The 24,646-nt window shown below is 40.9% G+C and overlaps 1 protein-coding gene across 12 annotated transcripts in view; it reads right to left on the bottom strand.

Annotated features, from left to right (window-relative positions):
- Positions 1-24,646, bottom strand: part of Jarid2 (jumonji and AT-rich interaction domain containing 2) — a 193,096-nt gene that overhangs the window by 83,724 nt on the left and 84,726 nt on the right. For all 12 annotated transcript variants that reach the window (XM_076573248.1, XM_076573251.1, XM_076573244.1 and 9 more), the window contains one exon: positions 17,531-17,666. Coding sequence is in view for 6 of the 12 variants with exons in the window: in XM_076573244.1 (XP_076429359.1) it covers positions 17,531-17,666 (136 nt within the window). In the remaining 6 variants the exon portion in view is untranslated. The remainder of the gene's footprint in view (positions 1-17,530; positions 17,667-24,646) is intronic.

Raw genomic sequence — 24,646 nt, 5'->3', positions numbered from 1 at the left:
TTCATGCTAATAAAACAGTGCTACAATTAACTAGAGCAAAAACAAACAAAAACACCTCAGAGAAAACAACACTCATGGACAATTTTAGTCTGGCAAAGACATCACTAAGAGCAAGATGGGTCAGAGCTGACATCACAAGCACAGCAGGGTGGGCTGTTCTGTTCTAGTCCTACTGTCCTTGCCGACTGAGTAGTCACAGAGAAACACTCTGCCTTTAGTTTCCTCCTACTAGGCAGAGTGACAGCAAGACAGACCAAAGGGTCTTTACCATCATCTGCCTTATTAATTAGCTTCCGTGCATAAAATCATTCAAAAGTTTTTAGAGAGCTTTTTAGGGGAGAAGAGATCATCTCTGACTACAGAGCTAGCTCCAAACAACATGGACTACACCAGACCCTAACAACAACAAAAGACATGTATGTAGGTAACGGTGACATGCTTTTGGTCCCAGCACTCAGGAGACAGAAGCAGGCAATATCATACCTGTTATGAGTTAGATATAGCCTAATATAGCGGAGATTCCAAGGCAGTTAATGCTCCGCAGTGATATACAGTATGGGGACACATATACATTCTCCCGCGAATGTGCACCCACACAGGAGCAAGCAAGTGGTGACAGACAGCCTCCCTATGGAAACATGACTCTCTCAAAGAATCTCCTTCATCGTTCTCCAGAAGAGAAGAAGAAATACAAGGTAAAGTGTCTGGTGCAGAACCCCATTCCTACGTCATAGATGTGAAATGCGCAGGATGCTATAAAATCACCACACACACAGTCTTTAGTCACGCACAACAGTAGTCTGTGAGTTGGCTGCTCCACTATCCTTTGTCAGTGCATAGGCAGAACAAAGTGTGGCTGACAGAAGGATGTTCCTTCAAGAGAAAGCAGTGCTCAAAGTATCCTGATTAAGACTGGTTAGGAACAATCCCAGTAAACACATTTTGGATGAGGTAGGGGGTGAGATTCATTTATTTACTTTTATGTATGTGAGTGCTCTATCTGCATGTACGCCTGTATGAAGAGGACACCAGACCCTCACTATATAGATGATTGTGAGTCACCATGTGGGTGCTGGGAATTGAACTCAGGTCCTCTGAAATACCAGCCAGTGCTCTTAACTGCTGAGCCATTTCTCCAGCCTAGGGAGATTGACTTTTAAATTACTGTATTAAACATATTTGAAAAGGACTGAATGAATTTTAAAAGGTAGATAAGAAGCCATACCAAGTTAAAGATGGTGATGATCAATCTTTTGAGAATACTCTGAACATGCTATGAATACAGTGTAAGCAAAATTCACTCAGAAACATGGGGAGGGGAGTGCTACTGGAAGGAAAAAGAGATGCATGTCCTTTGAACAAGTAATGAACACAAAATTTTTCACTGGAAAATTGTTAAAGAAAGGGATGCTAGTGAGAAGCATCATCAAAGTTCTTTTAGTTTGATTCTCTCATACACAGCCAGTGACTGTAAACTAATAAAACACTTTAGAAACTGGCTGGCAAGGCATCTCAGTGGATTAAAATCCCTTGCAATGCAAGACTCATAGTGCAATGAGAAAGCTGTTCTCTAATCTTCATACATGAGTGCCTATTTGCACATATTCAAACCACACATGCACAATTACACACAATTATAGGATGTTTTTGTAAAATGGATGCCAACAAGTCAGTGCCACAGTTCAATAATATCAGACCTAGAAGTTAATACTAATAATGAGAAAACAAAAATTCATTTTGTGACTATCTCTAGTGTTTAGAAATAGTGTCTAGTGTCCAGTGTCTATCTTCTGCTCTTTGGGTCTTCATTGTGATTTCTGAGACCTTCCTTTACTCTCAGGCCACATCAAGATGGCTTCCAAAACTATTCCTAATGAAAATCACTCTTTTGTAGTTGACTTGCTACTACCCCCTGACTCCTGGTCTTAGAACTCACCCACCACTCATAGATTAAGTGCCACTTGAACTGAAGCAGATGGGCACTCACATTTTGCAGACCACAGGATTATGGAGATAGATATACCATACTGCTTGGTTCCTTCAGAGACTTCAGAAAGGTCTCCCATGCATTCATCCACATTCTACAGAAACATACAAAAGTCTCCTGGTCCAACAATACATTGTAGAACCAAAGAGTAGAAGACAGGTAATATGCTATAAATACCAAAGTCATTTTCTGCTCCACCCAACAAGATAAAGCCACTGTACAGGGTGTGTGTGTACATACATTTTGTCTGTATGTATGTTCTTGTACAATATGTGCCTGGTACCCTTGGAGGTCAGAAAATAACAAGAGAATCCCTGTAAGTGAAACTACAGACAGTTGTGAGCTGCCGTGTGGGTGCTGGGAACTAAGCCTGCATCATCTTATCTCCAACAACAGGTGTTCTTAACCATTGAGCCATGTCTCCAGAACCACAAAATCCAAAAACCCTTACAAAGCTCAAAAAGGCCCAGCTTTTGAAGTACTCTGGATTTCAGATTAGTGATGTTTAGCCAGAAAAATATCAAAAAAAAAAAAAAAAAAAAAAAGACACTTCTGATTCTGATTATTTCTGGTAAAGTATACCTAAATCCATACTCAGTTACTAGTAGAATGAAAATTAAGATCCAATGTCAATGTTCCTTCCAACACATTCAAAATTTTGATGTGTTCAATATTGCTTGAGATGGCTAGAATCCAGGAATTCTGGCTTATTAATATGACTTGACAGATTTGTAATGTGAATGACTACGAAGAATACCCTCTTTAAATTCTAAATAGCTGTTCAAAATAGGACCTAAGGTTTTCCCTTCCATGGTTTCATATATCAGTTGGACATTCTCCATAGTTCCTTTCTCCCTCCAAATGAGCAGACACCTTTCTCATGCAGTAAAGATCAATTCAAAGTCAGTCCATATTCAACCACTACCACCCCAGGCAGCTCACAGATCTTAGGGGCAAGGAACTGTGCACAGTGGTAGGAGCACCTGCTTATGTACACCATCCATGGGACACTTCTTTCTTACCCATGCCATGCAGAATAGCCTGGTAGGAGAAACCAAAGATAGCTGGGTCAAAACTACAGTTCTTGATCTTAGAAGGGATCCTGATTTCAAGATGCTGACATCCAGACCATTGGAATGTTGCATACTTAGTCTAACGTAATTTCCAAGTGGTCTGCTTCATGGTGCAGCTACTGTTTTATGTATGGGGAGAACATCAATTCTAATCCCCCTCTGCGTGTTTACTTTCTGCTAGGTACCAAAGACTTCAAATGAATCCTCAGAATGCCGCTTTTACTTTCTTAAGTAGAAAAACCATTAACAGGGGACAAACAAATAGGGCTTTCTGCCTTGTGTTCTTTGAATCTGGGCTGGAACAATCTTTTCGAAGACTGATCCTCTTGCAATTCCTCGTGCCCTGGGCTGGCAATGGGTGGATGAGCAGCTCTTCTCTATACTCTGCCTCTAAATGGTCTGTACTCATAGTTCCAGGGCCCTGAACACAGCCAGCTTCACCTGTATCTGTCTTTGACACATAGATAGGATTATAAAGATGGCTTCTTAACCCAAAGCAGGCCAAGATAAGAGCAGATTACTCCTCGAGCAACACTCCTAAATTTCACTGACTTGCACAGAGGGTAAGAAACTAGATGAGCATGCTGCTCTCCACTACCAACAGCAGCCACTTGATGGCAATCTTAACCTGTTCCCTTGGAAGTCTTCCATAAAAGGAGACCTGGCGAAGGCCAACAGAACATTTGTGGACTGCAGTGTGTAACTAACAGGCTGAAAAGGGCACCTCCACTTTGAGTGTGTAGCAAAGGGTTAGGAGGAAAGAACGCAGGGAAACAGGTGACAGTAACCTCTCCCCGGAGTCCAACCTCCATCCTCCACAGGGACTAGTGCGAGCAACTGCGTGCTGAAAAGAAAAGTTTTTCCATGAGACAGCTCAAGCAAACAGAAACCTCACAGAACAATGGTGCCTTCACATATAGTTGTCTCAGAACAACTTAAGGATCAAGTCAAAGGGGCTGAGAGATGGATGGTTCAGTGGTTTAAGAGCACTAACTGCTCTTCTAGAGGACCCAGGTTCAATCCCCATTACCCACGTGGCAGCTCACAACTATCTGTAATTGCACTTACAGGGGTTCTGATGTTATTTTCAGACCTCCAAGGATAGCAGGCACACATTGTACATGAACATACATACATTCAGACAAAATGTCTGACACCCTCACAGACATGCAGGCAAAACACCAATGTACATAAAATAAGAATAAGAAATTATTTAAAAGAGCATTTTAAAAAGGGGGGAGGATCAAGTCACAGATGGTAACAAGCAACAATAAGTCAACAGCACACTCCTGCTCCTATCATAACACAGATATGAAAAGTAAACCAGTCTTACCCAAAGGCAGGGACACCGATTAAAAATCACCCTTGGAGACTGCAGAGACAGCTCAGTGTTAAGACCAAGGATGCTCCTTCCAGAGGACCCAGGGTTCAATTCCCAGCACCTACATGTCAGCTCACTATTGTCTCTAACTCCAGTTCCAGGGCTTTTAACACCCTCACACAGAAATAAATGCAGACAAAACACCAATGAACATTATAAAATAAAAATAAATTTTAAAAAATCATCCTAAAACTTTCCCTATTTAAGAAAGAAAAACAAAACCTATGAGCACCTGAGGAGAAGGCTCTCTAGTCTATGCTTGTTAAAAGGAATATAAGACTGAAAAGATAATCCTGTGTGTAAGAGTACTTGCCACCATGCCCCATGACCTCAATTCAGTCTCAGGGAACCAACAACCAACATGACCTCCACATGTTCACCACAGCATGTACACACCCTACTCACACACTCTAAGTAAAATAAAATGTATAAAATTTTTAATAAATGAAAAGGAATATAGCTTCTATTTTCATTGGCAGGAGTCTAAAAGAAAGGGCCTTCAGACACATGGCAAGGAGATGTCATCAAATCATAAACAAACCATGTTTTAAGAGTGGATAATGGCCGGGCGGTGGTGACGCACGCCTTTAATCCCAGCACTTGGGAGGCAGAGCCAGGCGGATCTCTGTGAGTTCGAGGCCAGCCTGGTCTACCAAGTGAGCTCCAGGAAAGGCGCAAAGCTACACAGAGAAACCCTGTCTCGAAAAACCAAAAAAAAAAAAAAAAAAAAAAAAAAAAAAAAACAAAGAGTGGATAATGGCACAGCATCCCCCATAGGATTCAACCTTAACTAATGAAAGAGCTTCCTTGCTCTTAGTATCTGTTTATGAGAATTCAGGCACAGAATTAAAAGTTTGTCGCTATTTTCCACAGAGGGGGACTCAGAAAGTGACAGCTCTGAGACTTTCAGCTCATCTTTAAAACTGTGGAACTTTACAATAGCAAACTGACAGTCTTTTCCAACACTGGACAGAAATGGTGTAGACCATGAATCTAGAGTAAACCCACTGGGTAACAGCCAGGGTCATATGCAATATGGGTAAATCCCCCTCATCAGAGGCTAGCATGATACCATAGGATTATGCCCACTAGTGTGGCACATGCCCTAAACATGTCTAGAGAGTTTGTATGCAATAAACTGTCTTCTAGACAAGGCTGGGAATACAGAGACTTGAGCAATATTAAAGAAGGTAGCAAGATGTAATCCCATGGAAGGAGTCTTTGGCAACAGGAGGGCCACATTGCAAGAAACTGAATCCAGGATCTTCTTACATGTATTAAACAAGTAGTCCACCACCTCCCTTCCCGAAACCCAGCCTGCCAAGTAATGGGATTTCAGAACAGGCATATGCCACGAAGCCCAAATAAGATGCAACTTTTTTATAAAGACTCATTAATAGGTATGAGTCACTATTTGAAACAACAGAATAAATTACTGGGTCTTACATAGAAAACTTCAGATCTCTCCCAAGAGTCAAATCAGCAGTGAGACCCAAAGCATGGAATGACACAATCCTAGAAACGTGTCTGGAGACCATGTAGAAAAGGGGGAAGGAAAAGGTTCACTTGGCTGATTTCCCCTCAAGGATGCTCAGACACAGGTGACCATCCTCACAGATAGAATGGTGCAATTTACAAAACAGCTGCTCATGTTCCCCTCACCCTCTCAGCTTCCTTGAATAAAACAGCTATATATTTTTATGAACTTTGCATGAAGCTAAATCTGAAGCTATAAAAGGATACAAAATCTACAAAGTACAGCAGGAGGATAGGTGAGATTTGGCAGCAGAAGAGATTAAGAAATGGAATTGTAAATTAGGGGATTTATGGATTTCAGGGTGATTTCCCAAAAGTGTATCTAGCAATCACTCTGCTGCCTTTAAAGACACACCATATATAGGACTTGAAACATTTAATGTGGCTCAGACTTGAGGGCGATGGGAGTTCACAAACACAGCAAGCTGACAGGAGTGGACTGTGGTGATCCTGACGGTAGGGAAAGCACCAGCAATACACACATCATCAGACTTCAAGGCCCTTCCTATAGTAACAAGATCACTTTACCAGAACAAACCCTGAGAAGCAGATCCTATTCGTGAACTACCTACCTCTAGGTCTGAATAGGGAACTGTCTAGTGACCCCAAGGGGCTTTTGCCCTATATACACAGGTTGAACAAAGATAACAGAGGGGAGGTGCTAGTAAAAATGGCTACTAAACAATCACTGAATAGACAGAATTTCCTCACCTCAAATGCCCAAAAGTTCTCCTCATATAATCTCAAAACTACAGAATTTTCCTTTTAGGGTCACATCTGACACCAAGCCAAGTTCCCACCACATGTTTCCACATCAAACACTGTATGCCCTGGAGGGGTGCTCAGCCATCCTGCCTTCTACACAAGTTCTCTTTGCCTGTGAATCTGTTTCTCCTTAAACTGAGAGGTTTCATCCAAATGAGAACAATGACTTTGCAATGAATAAACACCTTGCTACCTTATCAGGAAAATGTCACATAAGCACAAAAGAAAACACAATGTGTGCTGGCATGAAAATTAACACAATCTGCTATTGAATTCCAATTGTCACCAACCTTGTGTCTTACCAGCCAGTAATGGGGAAGGGAGTTTTTGTTTCTTATTTTGAAGTTGTAATTCTCTAATGTTAAAATGACTACACTTAGGGAAAAGCCTGTGCCGGTCATAAAGAGAGGAAGGAAAGAAAAGGCTTGCTTCCCACCATGAAGAGGTCACCTAACAGGAACAGTTGCCAGTGCAGAGTCTAGATTCAAGGCCTCCGAACTTAAAACACTGCTGTTGCTCTAGCCACCCGCTACAGCATCTTGTTATGGCATACACTGAATAAAACAGACTTTCACCACAGCAGTCCCTCCTCATCGCTACCATACTCACCTGCATCCTCAAGGCCAGGTGGTGTATCACTGGCCTAATAGAAACAAATTAGCAGACAAGGGCAGAATCTTGTTTGTTTGTTCATTTGTTTAAACAGGAACTGACTATGGCCTCTAGCCTCCACATGAGTGGGGACACACACACAGAGGCTCCCTTAGAATGTCAGCTCCCTCCCCCACCCCACCTCCAAGACAGGGTCTCTCTATGTAGCTCTGGCTCTAACTCACTTGTGTAGACCAGTTTGGCCTTAAACTGTCTGTCTCTGCCAAGCTCTGGGATTCAGGGGCGAGCACCACCACTGCATATCTTGGTTTAAAAGTTTGTAATGGCCATGTCTGCTTAGAGCACAGAGAAGAGGAGAAGCAAAACAAGTTATAGTACCTGCACAGGAAGGAAGTCTGAGCAACTTGGAATAGGGGTAATAATGCAAACTGAGATACTATGGATATAAAAGTCAGGATTGGGGTGGGGGAGACAGTTGTTTTGGCCTCAGCAACTATTATTTACTGAAAGGGAAGAAAGGTGAAGGGAGAGCAGGTAAGATAATGGAGTCAGTTGACTTTGGAACAACTTAAGTTCATGGGGCCTTAGAATGTCAGCTATCCAATTCTGAGGCTCGCATTCCAACACTGCCAAGTGCCTACATAAACACAACAAAAGACACATACAGGAACCTTTAGTATCATGGCACTTGCTGTATGTGTTTGTGTGTGATTCAAGTACGTGGATGAGGCAGACAAGTGGCCACACAAGTCTGGAGTTCAGAAGAAGCCAACCATTGCAAAGGTAGATGAACAGGCAATCCAGTTGTGTGGAACTGGATTTGAAAATCAGTATTATTAAACTTGCCAAGTAGCCTACATTATATGATACAAAAAGAAGAAAAGTTATGTTCCAAGATGATGTAGCAAAAGCTATAGAACTTCATATGCTAATTTTAAAAATTACTGAAAAAGGAACAGAAACATTTACTTCAATAACAGAGTATCTGCCCTTCCCAGCATTAAGGACAGAAATAAGAGAGGGCTGAATTCTTTTTGTGGTAAGACAGGTTCTTGGCTGGTCTGGAACTCACTTTATAGACTAGCCTGGCCCCAAACTCAGAATCCTTCCTGCCTCTGCCTCCCCAATGCTGGATTAAAGGCATGTACCAAAAAGAGTTTTTCCAATAAAATTAAGACAAGATGAAGGTGCATGAAGTACAATGTCAATAGGGTTTTCCCCCCAATCTGAGAAAGAAAAAAAAAATCAGAAACATGCTTTGTATAGTGCTGAGAAAGATAAGTCAAGAAGGAGGAGATGTCATTTCTAATGCTGTCTTAGGAGAGGGGGAGATAGAGTGACTTAGTATACTAAAGGAGAAAAGGATCCTTCAGAGGAGAAACTTCAGGTCTAACTAAAACTCCAAACTCCGCTGGAGTTCCATCCTCTTGATTCCTACTACTATCATATATGGGATTTTAAAATGGAAGAGAGAGCAGGAAAAGGATGAAGCATCGAAATTTCCTTCCTGAGGACACTACCTGTGCAATTATATGAAAATGATGACATCATCAGCAAGAAGGACCAGCCTCAGAAAAGTGACAAACGAGGAGAGCTGAGAGTGTTGGAGGACAATGGGTCTGAGACAAGTTGTGACCACAAACAGAAACACAGTAACCCATAGGCCCTTCCACATAGGATGCTTGCTCCAGGACTGTAGTGATATTCTTTTGTACTCTAATAAAGCTTGCCTGAAGATCAGAGGACAAAGCTAGTCACAGAGGTCAGGCAGTGGCGGCACTTTAATCCTAGCACTCAGGAGGCAGAGGTGGAGATCTGTTTGGATCTCTGTGAGTTCAAGGCCACCCTAGACTAATCAGAGTAATCCAGTCTAAAAGAAACAGAGCCAGGCAGTGGTGGCACACACCCTTAATACCAGCACCTGAGACCTAATGCCTTTGCTACCAGTATTTGGGAAGCACACACACCTTTAATCCCAGCACTAGGAAAGTTGAGATAGGAAGTGAAATGGTTGGGCATATAATAAGGCTTGAGGAAACAGGAATGAGGTGTGAGGAAACAGGAAAGAGAGGCCCTTTCTGCTGAGGACTGAGAATTCTTGGAGACAGGATAGGCTGAGGAGTAATGAGAGCTAAGAAGTGGCTGTGTGGCTTGTTTCCTCTGATCTTTCACCATTTACCCCAAATCTGGTTCCGGGTTTTTATTTTAAAACCATTTCGGACTGCTTGCAACACAGGACAATTGGGAAGCTTGGCATCTCAATGTCATTTAAATTGATTTTTCTAGTTCTAGTCAGTCTTCAGCATATCCATGCCTGCTATTAGGTTCTTCATCAAAGCTCAAAAGTTTCTGTCAAAAAAAGTGATATATATATATATATATATATATATATATATATATATATATATATATATATATATATATATAAAACCTGACCCTTCCCTCCTACTGTAGCAATCATTAATTTCCCATACCCCAAATCCCCAGTCGCAATGTGCCCCAGCCATGCAAATCTGCCATGGCAGCTACCTCAATTCAATTATACTATCTGGCAGAGCTCATTTTCTAGTCCCAACCTCTGTCTGTCACTAACATCATCACTTTCATCCAACTCTGATTCTTTGATTATGAACCCTAACTCATCTTTCAAGGATCCTCTGCAAGGATCTTCAATGCAGCCTTTCCTGGTTATTCACAAAAGGGCTTTTGACATAAGCTGACTCCCTGCTAGCCTAGTCTTGCCAGACACACAGGCCCCATGTTGATTTCTGACCTAATTATCTTATAGGAACCTTCTTTTTTTGCTTCACTTGATTTTAGTCACATATATTTTTCTCATGTTAAAACATGAATCTTAAAAAAAAAAAAAAAAAAAAACATGAATCTTAAACATCCCTTTATGAAGAGCAAGATATCAGGGCTAGGGATGTGGCTCAGTTGGTAGAATGCTTGCCTAGAATGCATAAAATCCTGGATTTGATTCCTGGCTCCTCATAAATCCAGGCATAGTGAAGCATGCCTGTAATCCTAGCACTTAGGAGGTAGAGGCAGGAGGATCAGGTATAAGCTCAAAGGTAGCCTGGATTACAAAAGACAGGCAAAGAGAAGTAGTAATGGAGTATCTCTTTACAGTAAAATATGCAGCTCTGTATGTAAACAAAGATTATTTTTAACAAAAATATTTGCTTTTTCAACCATGTCTTTTGTTCTATCCATATTTTCTTTTACATGGTATGTGTTTTATACATCTCAGGACACAAAGTATTCCAGAACTTTCTGTTTTGGGTTTGTTTGTGTTTTGTTTTTCATATAGAAAGCCAAACTAATGTGAAAGCTACATATACATATACATACATACACAAATGCATCCCCAGGTGACTGACTGCATTTGTGTCTATGACTAAACAGAGAGGGTAAAGAATTTGCTATCAATTCAATCACAAGATATCAAAGCACAGAACACAGTCACCTTAGTAAATACCAGCCCCTTAAAGGATACCAAGAAAGGGTAAAACCAGGCAATAAAGGCTGAACAAAATGACACATAGGATATAAGGATAACAGGAAAAGAGACTAAGAGGGCTCATGGGGACAAGAGGAGATGAGGGACAGCAGGAGGGTTGGGAGAGGTAGGGAGTAAGCACTAAAACTTTATTTGAAAATATAATCAGGATACTTAATAGTTTGTCAGCTCAGTAATTTTTAATTTGCCAAAAAAATTACTTTGAAAACAAGAGTTCTTTTATGAATTCTTGTTGGAATCTTATCTTTATAGAGGGTTCAAAAATTGTTTCTATTTATCTAAATGTTAAATAAATTAAATAGTAGTCTAATCCAGATAGACTGGGTTTGAATCATGGCACTACCGGGTTCTAGTTAGATAAGCAAACTGCTACACCATTCTTAGGGTATAGTTTTCTCATCACAAAAGTTTGTTCTAATGACTAAATGCATTAACCACAGCGAAAGTCTTCCAACACTAACTGTGAAATGTGAAGATTAGTCTAGTTATTATAATTCCTGCCCACTGCAAGAGTCTAAAGAATGGGATCCAACATCCATTAAATCTATTCAAAATTATTTTGCTGGCCAAAGGGCTTGCTGATAGGAGATGACATTTATAGGAAGCAAATGAAATTCAAATACAGCTAATAGCTCCCCTCTCTTACTGTGTAATTATGTGTACTCATTATTTGTGTAGCATGTTATTATTTAAATGTCCCTAATTTTAGCCCCAGCAGGCCAAGGGCCTTCAAGAATGGCCAAGGTCCCAGCCTCTGCAAGCTCTTTAGAAAACCTTTGTCATTTCATTACATTCAGGAAAAGTGGCATTATCAACAGTAGAAAGAACAGAAGGCTCACAATCAGCAGATCTTAATACTGCCTCACCCCTCCACCCACCTACAGCAAAAACCTGCAATGATGATGTTAAGTCATGCAGTCAATCCACAACACTGTTCAAAGCTCTTGTGTGCTTCCTTTCTTTAACCAAGCAAAAGCTTTCAGTCCTTGTCACTTTGTGAGCACCAAAGCAAGATGGATAGTGAACACGAATCTTATAACATAAAAATGAGGTCTCTAATCTCTTGTGCCCTCTTAAGTGATTACATAACCTGTGGACACGGGAAGGCTGAGCTCAGCCATTCACACACATGCTCCTATGCAAGTCTTCTGTATTAACAGCCAACATCCACCCAACTCCTTCTTCACACAAATGGTGAGGGCAAAGAGGTGCTGCCTCATCATTCCAGCATGCCACTGATGTAACAGAAGTTGCATCAATTGGTCTTTAGAGGAAAATTATGTCAACCACATCCCACAGTAAATGTGAAGGTAGCACTGTTTTGGGTTTTTTAAGTGAATTTTTCTAAGAAATTCCTATAGAAGAAACAATAATCTGGAAACAGCTTTGTTTAAAAGATGGCAGAAGAATAAAGCTTCATGTGTTCTGCATCGCAAACTGTCATCTGAAATCAAAGTTACTTAAACTATAATTCCAATTCTGCTACTGTGAAATAAATACCTACATGACTCTTTAAAAAGAGAAAAACAAAAAAACCAAACTCTACCACATGTATATTCAAAAGACAATTTTACTCAGCTTCAAGATGAGGTATGAGGACTTTAAAGGATGTAATGGCAAAAGACTTCCAAGCTACAAGGAATGCACACAGAGCCAGAGTCATAGAAGTCCTCCAGACACAAGATGCACATAAAGAACTCAAACAGACTGTGCTAACACCCATAGGACATGCACAAGTTTTCACGCCAGACAAGGTTCCAGCACTATAAGGGGGAAGTGGACATGGTATCAACTAAGAAACTAACTGCAACTGATACTTAACAAAGGGGGAAAATTGGTTTTCTCCAATGGAATACCACTGGTTATACCAACTCCAAGGTAGGCTTCCTTGCCCAGAAGTAGTTGTTCAGAACAAAAAACTGTCTCAATGGATTCTGTGGATTTTTTTTTTTTTTTAAATAATCTTTCCACCTCCCCTTCCTCCATAGCCACCTGAGCCTGAGAGGGAAAGGTTTGATGAAAACATCCCACTTTAGGACTGTGTGTCCATATACACCTTTTAGCTTAAAGGTCTTCTGCCATTACATGCCTTTTTTCTTGTTGGTCTTCTGCTTGTTTTGATTCAACTGGGGAGGGGGGTGTTTGGTTGTTTGTTTGAAAACAGAGAGGGAGAGTAAGAGAACAAACTTGGGTGGGTAGGTGGGAAGGATCTGGAAACTGGAGAAATGGAAAAAATGATCAAAATAATTTTTCAACTAAAAAACGGATAAACACAGCCCTACTTCTAGACACATGACCTCACCTCCTAGTAAAGGCCCCTCTTTAATGAGCAATCTTAAAGCTTTATCACCACCATATACATTCATAAAAATAAAAACTGAAAGTAGAACCATTTCACCTTGTGGCTAAGAATTAAGAAAAAAATTTTTAATGAAATGTGTGTATAAATGCGTGTGGGCAGGTGCCTACAAAAGCCAGAAGAGGGTGTTGGATTCCCTAGAGCTGGAGTTACAAGCAGCTATGAGATACACCAACATGGGAGCAGAGAACCAATCTCTAGTCCACTGACAGAGCAATCAATCTCTTCACTGCCCATCACCATTTAAATCAATCGATTCCTTGCTTCATCACCACATCCCCATTGACCTATTCCCTAGCTACATATGACCTATAGAACAACAAAGTGTTTCTTTCTATGGGTAGGCTGTGCTGGTTTAGATGTGCTATGGGCCCCACATAGGCTTTCTGAACATAGGTCCTCACCTGGTGCTAGTGGTGCTGTTGTGCCAGGCTGTGGAAGGAAGAGGATGGAGCTTTTCTAGAGAAGGGCACTGACTGAGGTTTCATGCCTGGCTACAATTCCTGTACATTCTCTACTTCCCCGCTGTGGATATAATGTGACCAGCTGCCTCGTGTTCTTGCTGCCATGCCTCCCCATCACAGTAAACTGTAACCCCTGGAACTGTAAACCAAATAAACCCTTCCTACCTTCAGTTGCTGCTGTCAAATAACTAAAACAAGCATCATGCAGATCTAAGGGATCCACAGAGAACACACACAACATGCAATGAGAAGTCACTCAACATCAAACACGAATGTATTGAATCCATCCTGTGTGGTTGATTTTCTTGGGGGGCAGGGGGGGGTGTTGACTGAACCCTATAGCATAGTATTCTTGTTAAGTGGAGAAAAGCAGAGCACCCTCACAAAAAGAGATATTCCCATTGTGGAAATCCTACTTTCTGGCTCTTCCCTATAAAACTGTCAAACTCTGCTTAGCATAGTAGCTACCTTCAAGATTCTTCTGAGGAAACTAGAGCTTTTGTTTTGTTTTAAGGATTGGGTGTTTGCTGCTGAGACAGGTCCCTCTTTATGTAGACCCAGTTGCCCTTAGAAATTAAAAAAAAAAAAAAAAAAAAAAAACCAAGTGCCTCTGCCTTCCTGTGTACCAATGTGTCTGGTTAAAACCTGTTTTAATTGTTAGATAAAAAAAGACAAAACAGCCGGGCGGTGGTGGCGCACGCCTTTAATCCCAGCACTTGGGAGGCAGAGGCAGGCGGATTTCTGTGAGTTTGAGGCCAGCCTGGGCTACCAAGTGAGTTCCAGGAAAAGTGCAAAGCTACATAGAGAAACCCTGTCTCCAAAAAAAAAAAAAAAAAAAAAAAAAGACAAAACAAACAAATATAACAACAACAAAAGAACTCAAAAGCCCTGACGAAACCTGATCTGGTCTTGGAAAACTGCCTGAATAACATTAACAAGAAGGAGACAGTGGCATATTCACAGCAAAAACTGTTAACAGTATCTTCAAGCTGATTAGCTCATGGAGAAGGCTAGTAAGAATACTAGCTGCACAAGCGTGGGACCAGAGTTTGATGCCCAGAATCCACAGTGGTGGCAGGCATATACAATTCCATCAAACCTATAAGCAAGATAGGAGGGAAAGGTAGAAACTGCCCAAAATATCTAGCCTATAGTATGTGGCCCAGCAGTCACACAAACAGGAGAGATCCTGCCTCAACAAGGCAGAAGATGACAACTGACTAATTCCCAAAATTTGTCTTCTAACTTCCATAAGCACAACCCCCAAATGTAGTAGAATGTTTTAAGGTGTGTTACTTTTGTTTATGTTGCATTTGTTTAACTCTGTGAAACTGTGTCACTGTGTCTGTGCAAAACACCTGGCCAATATCAAAGCAGGAGAAAGAATAGGTGGGGCTGGCAGGCAGAGAGAAAATATAAAGGAAGAAATCTGGAAAGAGAGATGGAGAAGGAGCAAGAGAAAAGGAGGACATCGGGGTCCAGCCACCCACCCACCTACACAACCAGCAAACCACGGAGTAAGAGTAAGAATTACAGAAGTAAGAGAATGGTTAAGATAAGGAAAGCTGGCTAGAAACTAAGCCAAGCTGCTAAGGCCAGGCATCATAAGTAATAATAAGACTCTGTATGTGAAGTTATTTGGGAGCTGGGTGGCAGGCCCCCAGAAAAGTGTAAAAACCCCCAACAGCAACCCAACACACTAATGGAAATTCAGACAGGCAAACAGAATAGACCGAATGGACAGACAGACCCGCCATGGTGGCACCTATCTGTAATCCCACAATTTGTTAGGCAGAGGGAGGATCACAGTAAGTGCCCTGACGAAAACTTAACTTTTACTATCACAAAGTCAAAGCTAAATTTAGCCAGATGGTTAGCAGTAATGGGTGATGAACAAGTTTGTGTTCATTTATCCAAATAATACCATTATTAAAGCCTGGAAAACCTTCTAACTTCTTTTTATAACACCTAATATTTCCCAGTTAGGAAAAGTATTTCCCAGTTAGTTACTGAATTTCTGACAATCAATGAATAAATTAATAGTGCTTTGGCACTGCCTGCAACTCCTGGATAAGATAACATTCCTATTTACCAAAGTAAAGCAACCTCTATCAGCAGCTGCTACTCCTCTATTCTTGCTCTGGAATCAACGCTATTCTTCCTCAACACTTCATGCCTGAACACTCATAAATTTAACAAGCAAAATACTACTATGCTACATCAAAATAATAAAGCACCATGTCAAATATTCAGAGAGCTTAGAGTTTACCATATTGCAAGCAAGGAATGGAAACTGGTTTTTACAGCTTACATAATTCTCCAAATACATATTGGCTCAGGTGAGCATTGAGGAAATCAGGAGGACACTATATAAAACAAAACAGGCAGAGTCATGGCTGAAGACATGGCTCAGGGGTAAAGAGTGCTTGTTGCTCTTCTGGAGGAGCAGAATTCAATTCCCAGAAGAATCCACAAGACACCAATCTTCTCTAGCTCCAGTTCCAGGGGAAATGACACTCTCTCTGGCCTTCTAAGGTACTAGGCATGCACATGGTGCATAATACACACAGGCAAAACATTCATACACATAAAGTAAAAAAATAAAATAAAATAGTATATTTATTTTGGCGTAAGAAAACTCCTACGTGAGACAACCCACCAGGCAGGGTTTGTGTCCTCCTTCAAGTTACCCCAACAGGGGTTGGAACACGTTGGGTAACAAGTTGGGTACACAATGGAGTTGTTCACAGAGCTGGTCTTGAAAAACCCTGCCATGGCGCTATAAAAACAAGTCAACAAACAGATCCACTCTCTAAGTACAAGTTCCAACAAGAAACCATCGAGTACTCAGTTTATAAATAAGGCAAACAAGATTCATCTCAAACATGGTAGAAGGTAAGGAGCAACATCCAGAATTCTCCAATAACTTCCATATTTACACAAATATATTCATCATATACACATGGGGGAGGGATTGTGGGGAAGGGGAGAAAGGACAAGAAAATTGGAAGCCATAAGTGAACTATCACTTGACACCTGGTACACTGTATGTGCTGATTCACCTGTGTCCAAAGTCAAACCTTTAAGACAAAAACAGGGTCTCTTCCAGTGGTTCTTTCTTTGCTCTTGGCCTCATACAAAGTGGAACATAAAAAATTCCACAATCTTTAAGAAATATGGTCTTTAAAGCTTTAAGATATATAAAATGGACTATGAAATAAACATACTACAACTAGAAACAGACAATGAAATGGTCTTGATAGTTCTAGCATTATTTGTTCTAAAATCCTACTGAATGACGGAGACAGAGAAAGCAGTAAAAGTGGGAGCCAGTTCTCTATGGTTTTTCAGATCTGTTCCAGAAATACAGGAAGAGATTCTTTTGAGATTAGGGTTCTAATCATTGTACACCTATGTCTTGTAGCAACCAGCCAGGCCTGGTCAAGGATTACAGCAGGGGTGCCCACCAGACTGGTGGCACAGCCCAAGGAGTAGTAGGTTTTGAGGTTATTTCTTAAACGTAGGCTCCATATTTCAACAAGATCATTAAAGGGGTCTGTGCACAAACTGTGTAGAAAACCATGGAAGGGGGGTAGATAAATGCACACATTCAGTTCATGACCTCCAAAACAGATTAAGGTACCTTCCCAATTCCACTTTGCAGTGCATAAAGGAACATGAAAATAAATCTATAAACTTAATACAAGGCCCACAATATATATTCATACATTCTTGCATATCTGGCAAGCTCAAGCTGTAAGCACCCACCCAAATTCAGAACAATGCAGCAAACACAGAAAGATCATATTCAGTTTCTATTGTGAACTTACCATTCACTGATTTCAGGCTCCCAGCAATGCCTTCCCCATGCTGCCTTTTCTGTGCATTCTTGAATTCCTTCAGAGACAAATAAAGGACTTTCCGTACCACTCTCTCTTCTGACCACGGGATCCCATCGCTGTCATCCTGTGGAAATGGAAAGAGGAGTTACTAAAAATGAGGCACACAAATTTCACTGTAAAGGTAGTATTCAAACTGGGTAGGGGTGGGCATACCTTTAATACTACTTGGGAAACAGAGTTAGGTGTGTCTTCATGAGTGTGAAGTCACCTGGGCCTACCATAGCAAGGACCTAATCAGTCAGAGATACACAGTTAAGAGTATTTATTTGATTGAGTGTGTTTATTTTAGGAGGAGACAGGTTTGATGTTCCTAACAAAACAAGTATTATGGGCCGGGCGGTGGTAGCGTACGCCTTTAATCCCAGCACTCGGGAGGCAGAGGCAGGTGGATCTCTGTGAGTTCAAGGCCAGACTGGGCTACAGCATGAGTTCCAGGAAAGGCACCGTCTTAGGAAAGAAAAAAAAGTATTATATGATCCACTACTAGAGTATAAAGTGGCAATACATTCCTACTTCACAAATCAAGCTAATCTTCCAATGAAGGAATGCAAATCTCCTTACTTCCTCATGCACCCAACACCCACATAATTCACTATTAATACTGAAGTTGCATACTCCTAGCAAAAATCAGAAAACAGTTGTCATCTCCAAAACCAGATGTGTAGTGAGTTAGACCACATATAAACTATATTACATGTGTGTGTGTTACATTACATATGTGGTTCTCTTTTTTAAGTGGACTGGATACTGTACATTTTAAGTAATAAATAAGAGGACCTGAGAGGAGACTACTACTGTGGGGTGTTAGGGCACAGCCCTAGGTTTAATCATAGAAATAGCATATGGAATAAGTGGTATCATATGGAAACTAGAAGAAATGCCTGTTCAGTTTAGTTTTCGGCAAAAATTCTGCTAGCTAAGAACATTCAGAGGTTCTTTTCTATTGACCTCTGCACTTTACTAACCTAACAATCACACACCTACTATAAGATTTAAACATTTTAACCAGGCGGTGGTGCACACCTTTAATCCCAGCGCTCAGGAGGCAGAGCCAGGTTGATCTCTGAGTTTGAGGCCGGCCTGGGCTACAGAATGAGTTCCAGGAAAGGCGCACAGCTACACAGAGAAACCATGTCCCAAAAAACAAAAAAGATTTAAACATTTTTATATCCTTCACCTGGAGCTTCTCAGACACTTTGGATGATTCCTCTATGAAAAGAGAAAATAATAATGTCTAGGTAAAGGCAGGATAAAAACAGTTGTGCTTGCTTCTTCCATCCTTCTTTCTGCTGGAGCAGAAGCACAATAGCTCAGAACTGTCATCCAGGGCATAGGGGTTGTATGAAGGACTTGGGTTTTTTATGACCATCACAAAACAAACCATGTAAAATCTCCATTGGCCTCAAAGAAAAGTCTGGTCCAGCTCCTAAATTTCTATACTCTTCAAACTACTTCTTACAAAGAAATCCAACCACATAAATATTCTAAGCCCTACATAAAGCTGCACTCTTTCTTGTGAAGCTTTCCTGTAGCAGCGGTTCTCAGCCTTCCTAATGCTGTGACCCAAGTCTTAGGCAACACGAGTAGAAGGGTTGTTTGATGCCCCTTCAAAGGGGTCCTGACCCCTTTGTTGAGATCAATATCCTCCAGTAAAGGAAAAGCCCAAGGAAGGAAGCAAGATACAGTTTCTCCCTCACCCCTGTAGACCTGCAAAAACGGCATTTCTGAAGTGGGGCAGCCCCTTTACAGGACAGCAGCACATCCTGAGCTCTGGGTGGCCTTACAAGAATGCCAGACACTCACCAGGATGGGATCTGGGGTTTGACAGGAAAGCTAAGAAGTCAACCCAACTCTGAACATGAGCAACTGCTGAACTCCAATGGGTTGCAGGTCACCAGGGACCTTCAAAATCATAACCAGAACCAGAAACATAAATGCTTTTTAAAACTAGACCCCATTTGTGGAATTCAAATAAAATCATGTGGCAGATGATGTGGATATTCAATATATGTAGAGCAAAATATGGCTGAATTTGTTTTTTTTTTTTTACAGCAACTCTCCTTGAGTTTGCAATTGCAAGCTCCCCTAGCAGATCACCTGCAACCAAATGATAGTGCTAACTATAGGCAGGAGATAAGCGTATTCGGCTAGAAACCCACCTTTTAAGCAGCCAGGACCTATTCATTAAAGCTGTCAGGCCAAATTATATTCCCTAACATCACATCCTCATTCTTTTCTTTGTATCTCCAGAACAAACTATGACTATTATTTCCTCCACCAACAGTTTACAAATCACAAAGCCCCAAAATAGCTCTAAGTATGAAACTCCCAGGAAGATTTTCTGCATTCTCTGAAGACTAGAGCCCTCCCTCATCCTGACTCCGGCTGTAGATGAAAAAATTATACCTCACCCAACTGAGGTGTATTTAAAATATAAACCATGTGGGATGGAAATGCATACAAAGGAAGCCACATTCAAGGTTGAGTTACTGACACCAGCAGCTTTATTACACCAATAAATACTCTAAACAGGAGATGCAACCTACAAATGACAGATTATACAGCTTCAAATAAAATCTACACACATGCAGGCCTGTTGCTTTATAATCGACATAGCTGGTCAAGGCTAGCCACTGCAATAAACTGACTGTGCATGTTAGGTGATGATACAGAATATTCCAAATATCCCTTTCACAGTTGCAGAGTTGTGGTGACCTGCTGCTCCCTAGCAATACAAGGAACACAGAGCAAAGGTAAGCAAGCCTGCAGTACCCACAGCCAGCCACTCATTCTGCTGTGGCCATCCCCTCATTCTGAAGTGCCATAGAATGATCTATAGAATCAGGACATAAACCTGATAATATAAAAGTACTAATAAAAAGGGATTCCTTCTTATTTTGTCTACTCACTTTGCTCACCCTATTTTTCCATTGCCCAGCTGCTCAATCTTAGACAATATCTAGTGTGAAGTGCCTGAAATTATGGACATGTTGATTATTTAATCCACCACTACCTTCAGCAGTGATTAATACAAAAAACTACATCTCTCATTCAACAACCCATTTTACACACTGCCTTCACCTCTCTACCCCATCTATGATTTAAAGACCCAAGTAAGACAAATGTAATTTAATGACTCTACCACGGTACTTCTATCCCTAGCTCTCTTACCATCATATCTATACATGTTTCTGCTCTTCTATATCTTCCAAGAGTCTCATGTTACACTCTAGCCCCAAACCAGTTTTTAGATCCAGTATTTCTGTCTCAATGTTCACAATGCTCTCTTGTCCATGATGTATAATACTGAAAAGAAACCCCACACCCCCAAGCAATGTGTTCACTTTTTAGTATACAGTGCAAATGGGTAAATGAAGGGGTTTTCTTTTCTTTAGCTACTATGGAATAATCTTAAAATATTTTTAAAGAGGTGGGGGACAAGTGATCAGGAAGGAAGTAAATCCGTCATATGGTCATAATACTTTCTCTGTGCTTGCACGCGCGCGCGCACACACACACACACACACACACACACACACACACACACACACACACACAAATATACAATTCCCAGATGCTCCATGTTCTCTAACAAGAATCCCAGGAAGTTAGTAGAGTCATGGAGCCATGGAGGTGGCTCAGAGGCTAGATGGCACTTGGCAGAACCTATAAAAGCATGAAAGGAGGGAAGACTGTCCTCTGACCTCCACATATGTGCTGAGAACGAAATGACAAATGGACACGTGCACATGAGGAGAGCAAGAAGTAATAAGCACATATTCTGTGCCTTTGAACAGACAGAGTAAACAATTCTCCAAAGTGCACATCATACAGGGAAGAAACAAAAATACACTTCTACCTCCTTGCAACTCCAACCACATGGACCTAACCAGACAGTGCTGTGAACAAATGCAGATCCTGATTCTGTGTAGGTCTCAGCATCTGCACCCTAAACAAAATCCTCAGACTTCTGTGTATATGAACTTCCCAAAACACCCCTGTGTACAATGGTGCCCAAAGCCATGTCAACTTCACACTGGGTATTTCTATAATACAAGCTAAGAAAATAAAGAGCAGCATATCTAAGATGAAGGCTTCCAATGCTAATCTACTGTTGCTACTATGGTTGCTGAAACTACAAAGTCTATATTAACTAAGAAGTCTTCCCTTTGACTTCCCAGTGATCACAAAGCACAAATGGAAAGAAGCATAAAATATCACAAATCCTGTTAATCACTCTCTCTCTCACCTTCATTTTGGTTATGCAACATGCCATGAGTTGCCTTTAAAATTTGACATCTTGTGCCGGGCGGTGGTGGCGCACGCCTTTAATCCCAGCACTCGGGAGGCAGAGGCAGGCGGATCTCTGTGAGTTCAAGGCCAGCCTGGGCTACCAAGTGAGTTCCAGGAAAGGCGCAAAGCTACACAGAGAAACCCTGTCTCGAAAAACAAAAAAAAAAAAAAAAAAAAAAAAATTTGACATCTTGGGATGAAATATATCCCATAGACTCTGAATTCGTTGCCAGTGGGGGACTAATAAAAGCATGATCCTGCAGCACAACAGCACTGGAAGATCTCATGATGCCTGCAGTTACTGGAAGGAGGTGCAGCAAAGAGTTTAGGCTTATTGTATCACAAGACAACAAAGGATCATATACAGCCAGTTATCACATTTATTTCTTGCGCAATCTCCTACATAATTTTTTGTGCCAGTCTCCCCACACTGACAAAAAAACATCTTTTAAACACTCCCAAGCAAAAAACAAAATGTTCAACAGAAAACGTGGGTATACAGGAATACAAACCAAACTTTTCTCTAACCATAATAAAAATCACTTTTCTAAAACAGACATATAGGAACATCTTAATTTAAACAAGACAAAAACCCCGGATAGCAGTTCAGTGGCTGTTCCAGCTGCTGCTTTCAAATGACAGCCAACTCAACAAAAGGGACTACCCATGACATCAGCTTGCAGAGCAGGTACAACTAACCTCCTTGTAAACTTGAGAGTCGATGAAAAGTGGTACTGTCTGAATTGATAGCAAGGTCTACTGAGTGCTCACTGATACCCAGGCAGACCTTAATTAACATTACCTACATTTGTGATTGTGACTTCTCTGCTCAGCTGTCCATGAGCCTAATAAGACTTGCACTGGCTCAGTAGTTAACAGCACTGACTGCTCTTCTTCCACAGGTCCTGAGTTCAATTCCCAGCAACCACATGATGGCTCATAGCCATCTGTAATGAGGTCTGGTGCCCTCTTCTGGCTTACAGGCATACATGCAAGCAGAACACTGTATACATAACAAGTAAGTAAATCTTAAATTTAAGACTTGCACTGCAGGTGATGGTACAACAAAACTGAATGAGAAGACAAGAAACTAGAAAGGCCTGATGACCATTTCCTATTCTCTTCACTGATGACTTTAAATTAGTATCTCAGACACCTGCAACTAAATCCTTCTACACAAGACAATGCCAGCCTGTTCCAACCACAGTTTGGCACTAAATAAAAAGTGGGCAAGGGAGGCACTGCTAAAGGGCAAGCCTTAAAGGGATACATTTTCAACGTGGGTAGGATCAACTCCTTCCTCAGAGTCCTCTAAGATCAACTCAATGCTAATTCTAAAATAAACAAAAGGTGGTCCAAAAATTCCCAACCAGAAATGCAACAATAGCCACAAAACATCCTAACAGAGGTGAGGTACATTCTCAACGTGATTCTAAAATGAAAACATATCTGAAGTATCTTCAGAAATATTTCCTGGGTTAAGGAAAGAAACTGGCCTGAAAACACGAATGCACGGAGTTTTCTTTCTTTCAAACTCCTATTAAATAAATGTGGACTTATCTTTGATTACTGCCTTTTTTAAAGCTACAGTTGAAATTGGATTATGAACTTTTGCTGAAAAACAATTTATTACATAACACAACTCTGACAGCCTGAATCTCAAGCCACCAACTGAGTTTTTATATATATATTTAAAAAAAAAAATCTGCTGGGTGGCTGCCAAGGCAGCTAGCTCTTTTGCATCTGAGCATGTCAGACATTTGTTGTCGTGAAGGCAGTAGTATGGCAGGGTACACCAGATCTACAGCAGGATTATTTCCAAGAATTCAGCAGAAATCTGAACTTCAGTTGATCCACACAGGGAATGAAGAGGGTTGAAGATGAAATCAATTTTATTTCTGTCTTCAGAAGAGATCTAGAAAGGTGTGGTGGTGTTTGTCTATAACATCAGCAGTTAGAAGGAAGAGGCATGGTGACCTCTGTTAAATAGTAGACTCCAAATCTCTCAAGTATCATTTCCTAAATCGCACTACCTAGTACAGTAGCCAATAATGAACCCCAAGCCATACTGGCCACATTTCAAGTACTCACACCAAATAAAATGACAACTCAGCTATATAAAGTTCCATCTACTGGACTGCTCTATGCATGACACTGGCTAAGGTTTCAATTGACCCTGTATGCTATTTGATAATGTATTTTGTTACATTATACTGCATGCCCATCCACATAACCATGCTCAAACCCTGCCTACTTCATCTGGCCTTTCCATCATGCGTGGAAGGTATATAGCATTCTGAAAATGATGTGCAGATACATGCTCCTAAACCTACCCCTGTTAAACCTATTTTAAGTTGAAGACACTGTGAAGTAGAAAAATGTATTGAAGACATACAACCATCCTGTCACCTTAGTACACTGCATAGTCCCAAATATGTTATGTTTTGTTTTGCTTTTTAAAAAATAAACCATAATTCTGACAAAGAGATCTAAAGCCATTATTTCACAGTATGGCTTCTACAAAGTATGACTTCTACTGATATGTGTGGCGTTCACATATTATAAGGCAAACTACAGCACGCCAGGGCCTCTTGTACAAGTTTACAGTGCCTTGTATAGATACAATACTTTGATATGCTTTTAAATTACTAAAACTTCAAAGACTGAGGCCACTCAATTGCCATATGATCTGGATTCGCTTCTCCCCTACTTCAAGCACAGCCAGTTAAAAACAGGCTTGTGATTAATGCA

The sequence above is a fragment of the Peromyscus maniculatus genome, chromosome 5, assembly GCF_049852395.1.
Source record: "Peromyscus maniculatus bairdii isolate BWxNUB_F1_BW_parent chromosome 5, HU_Pman_BW_mat_3.1, whole genome shotgun sequence".
NCBI classification, from domain to species: Eukaryota; Metazoa; Chordata; class Mammalia; order Rodentia; family Cricetidae; genus Peromyscus; species Peromyscus maniculatus.
This window is presented reverse-complemented; position numbering and strand designations above follow the sequence as displayed.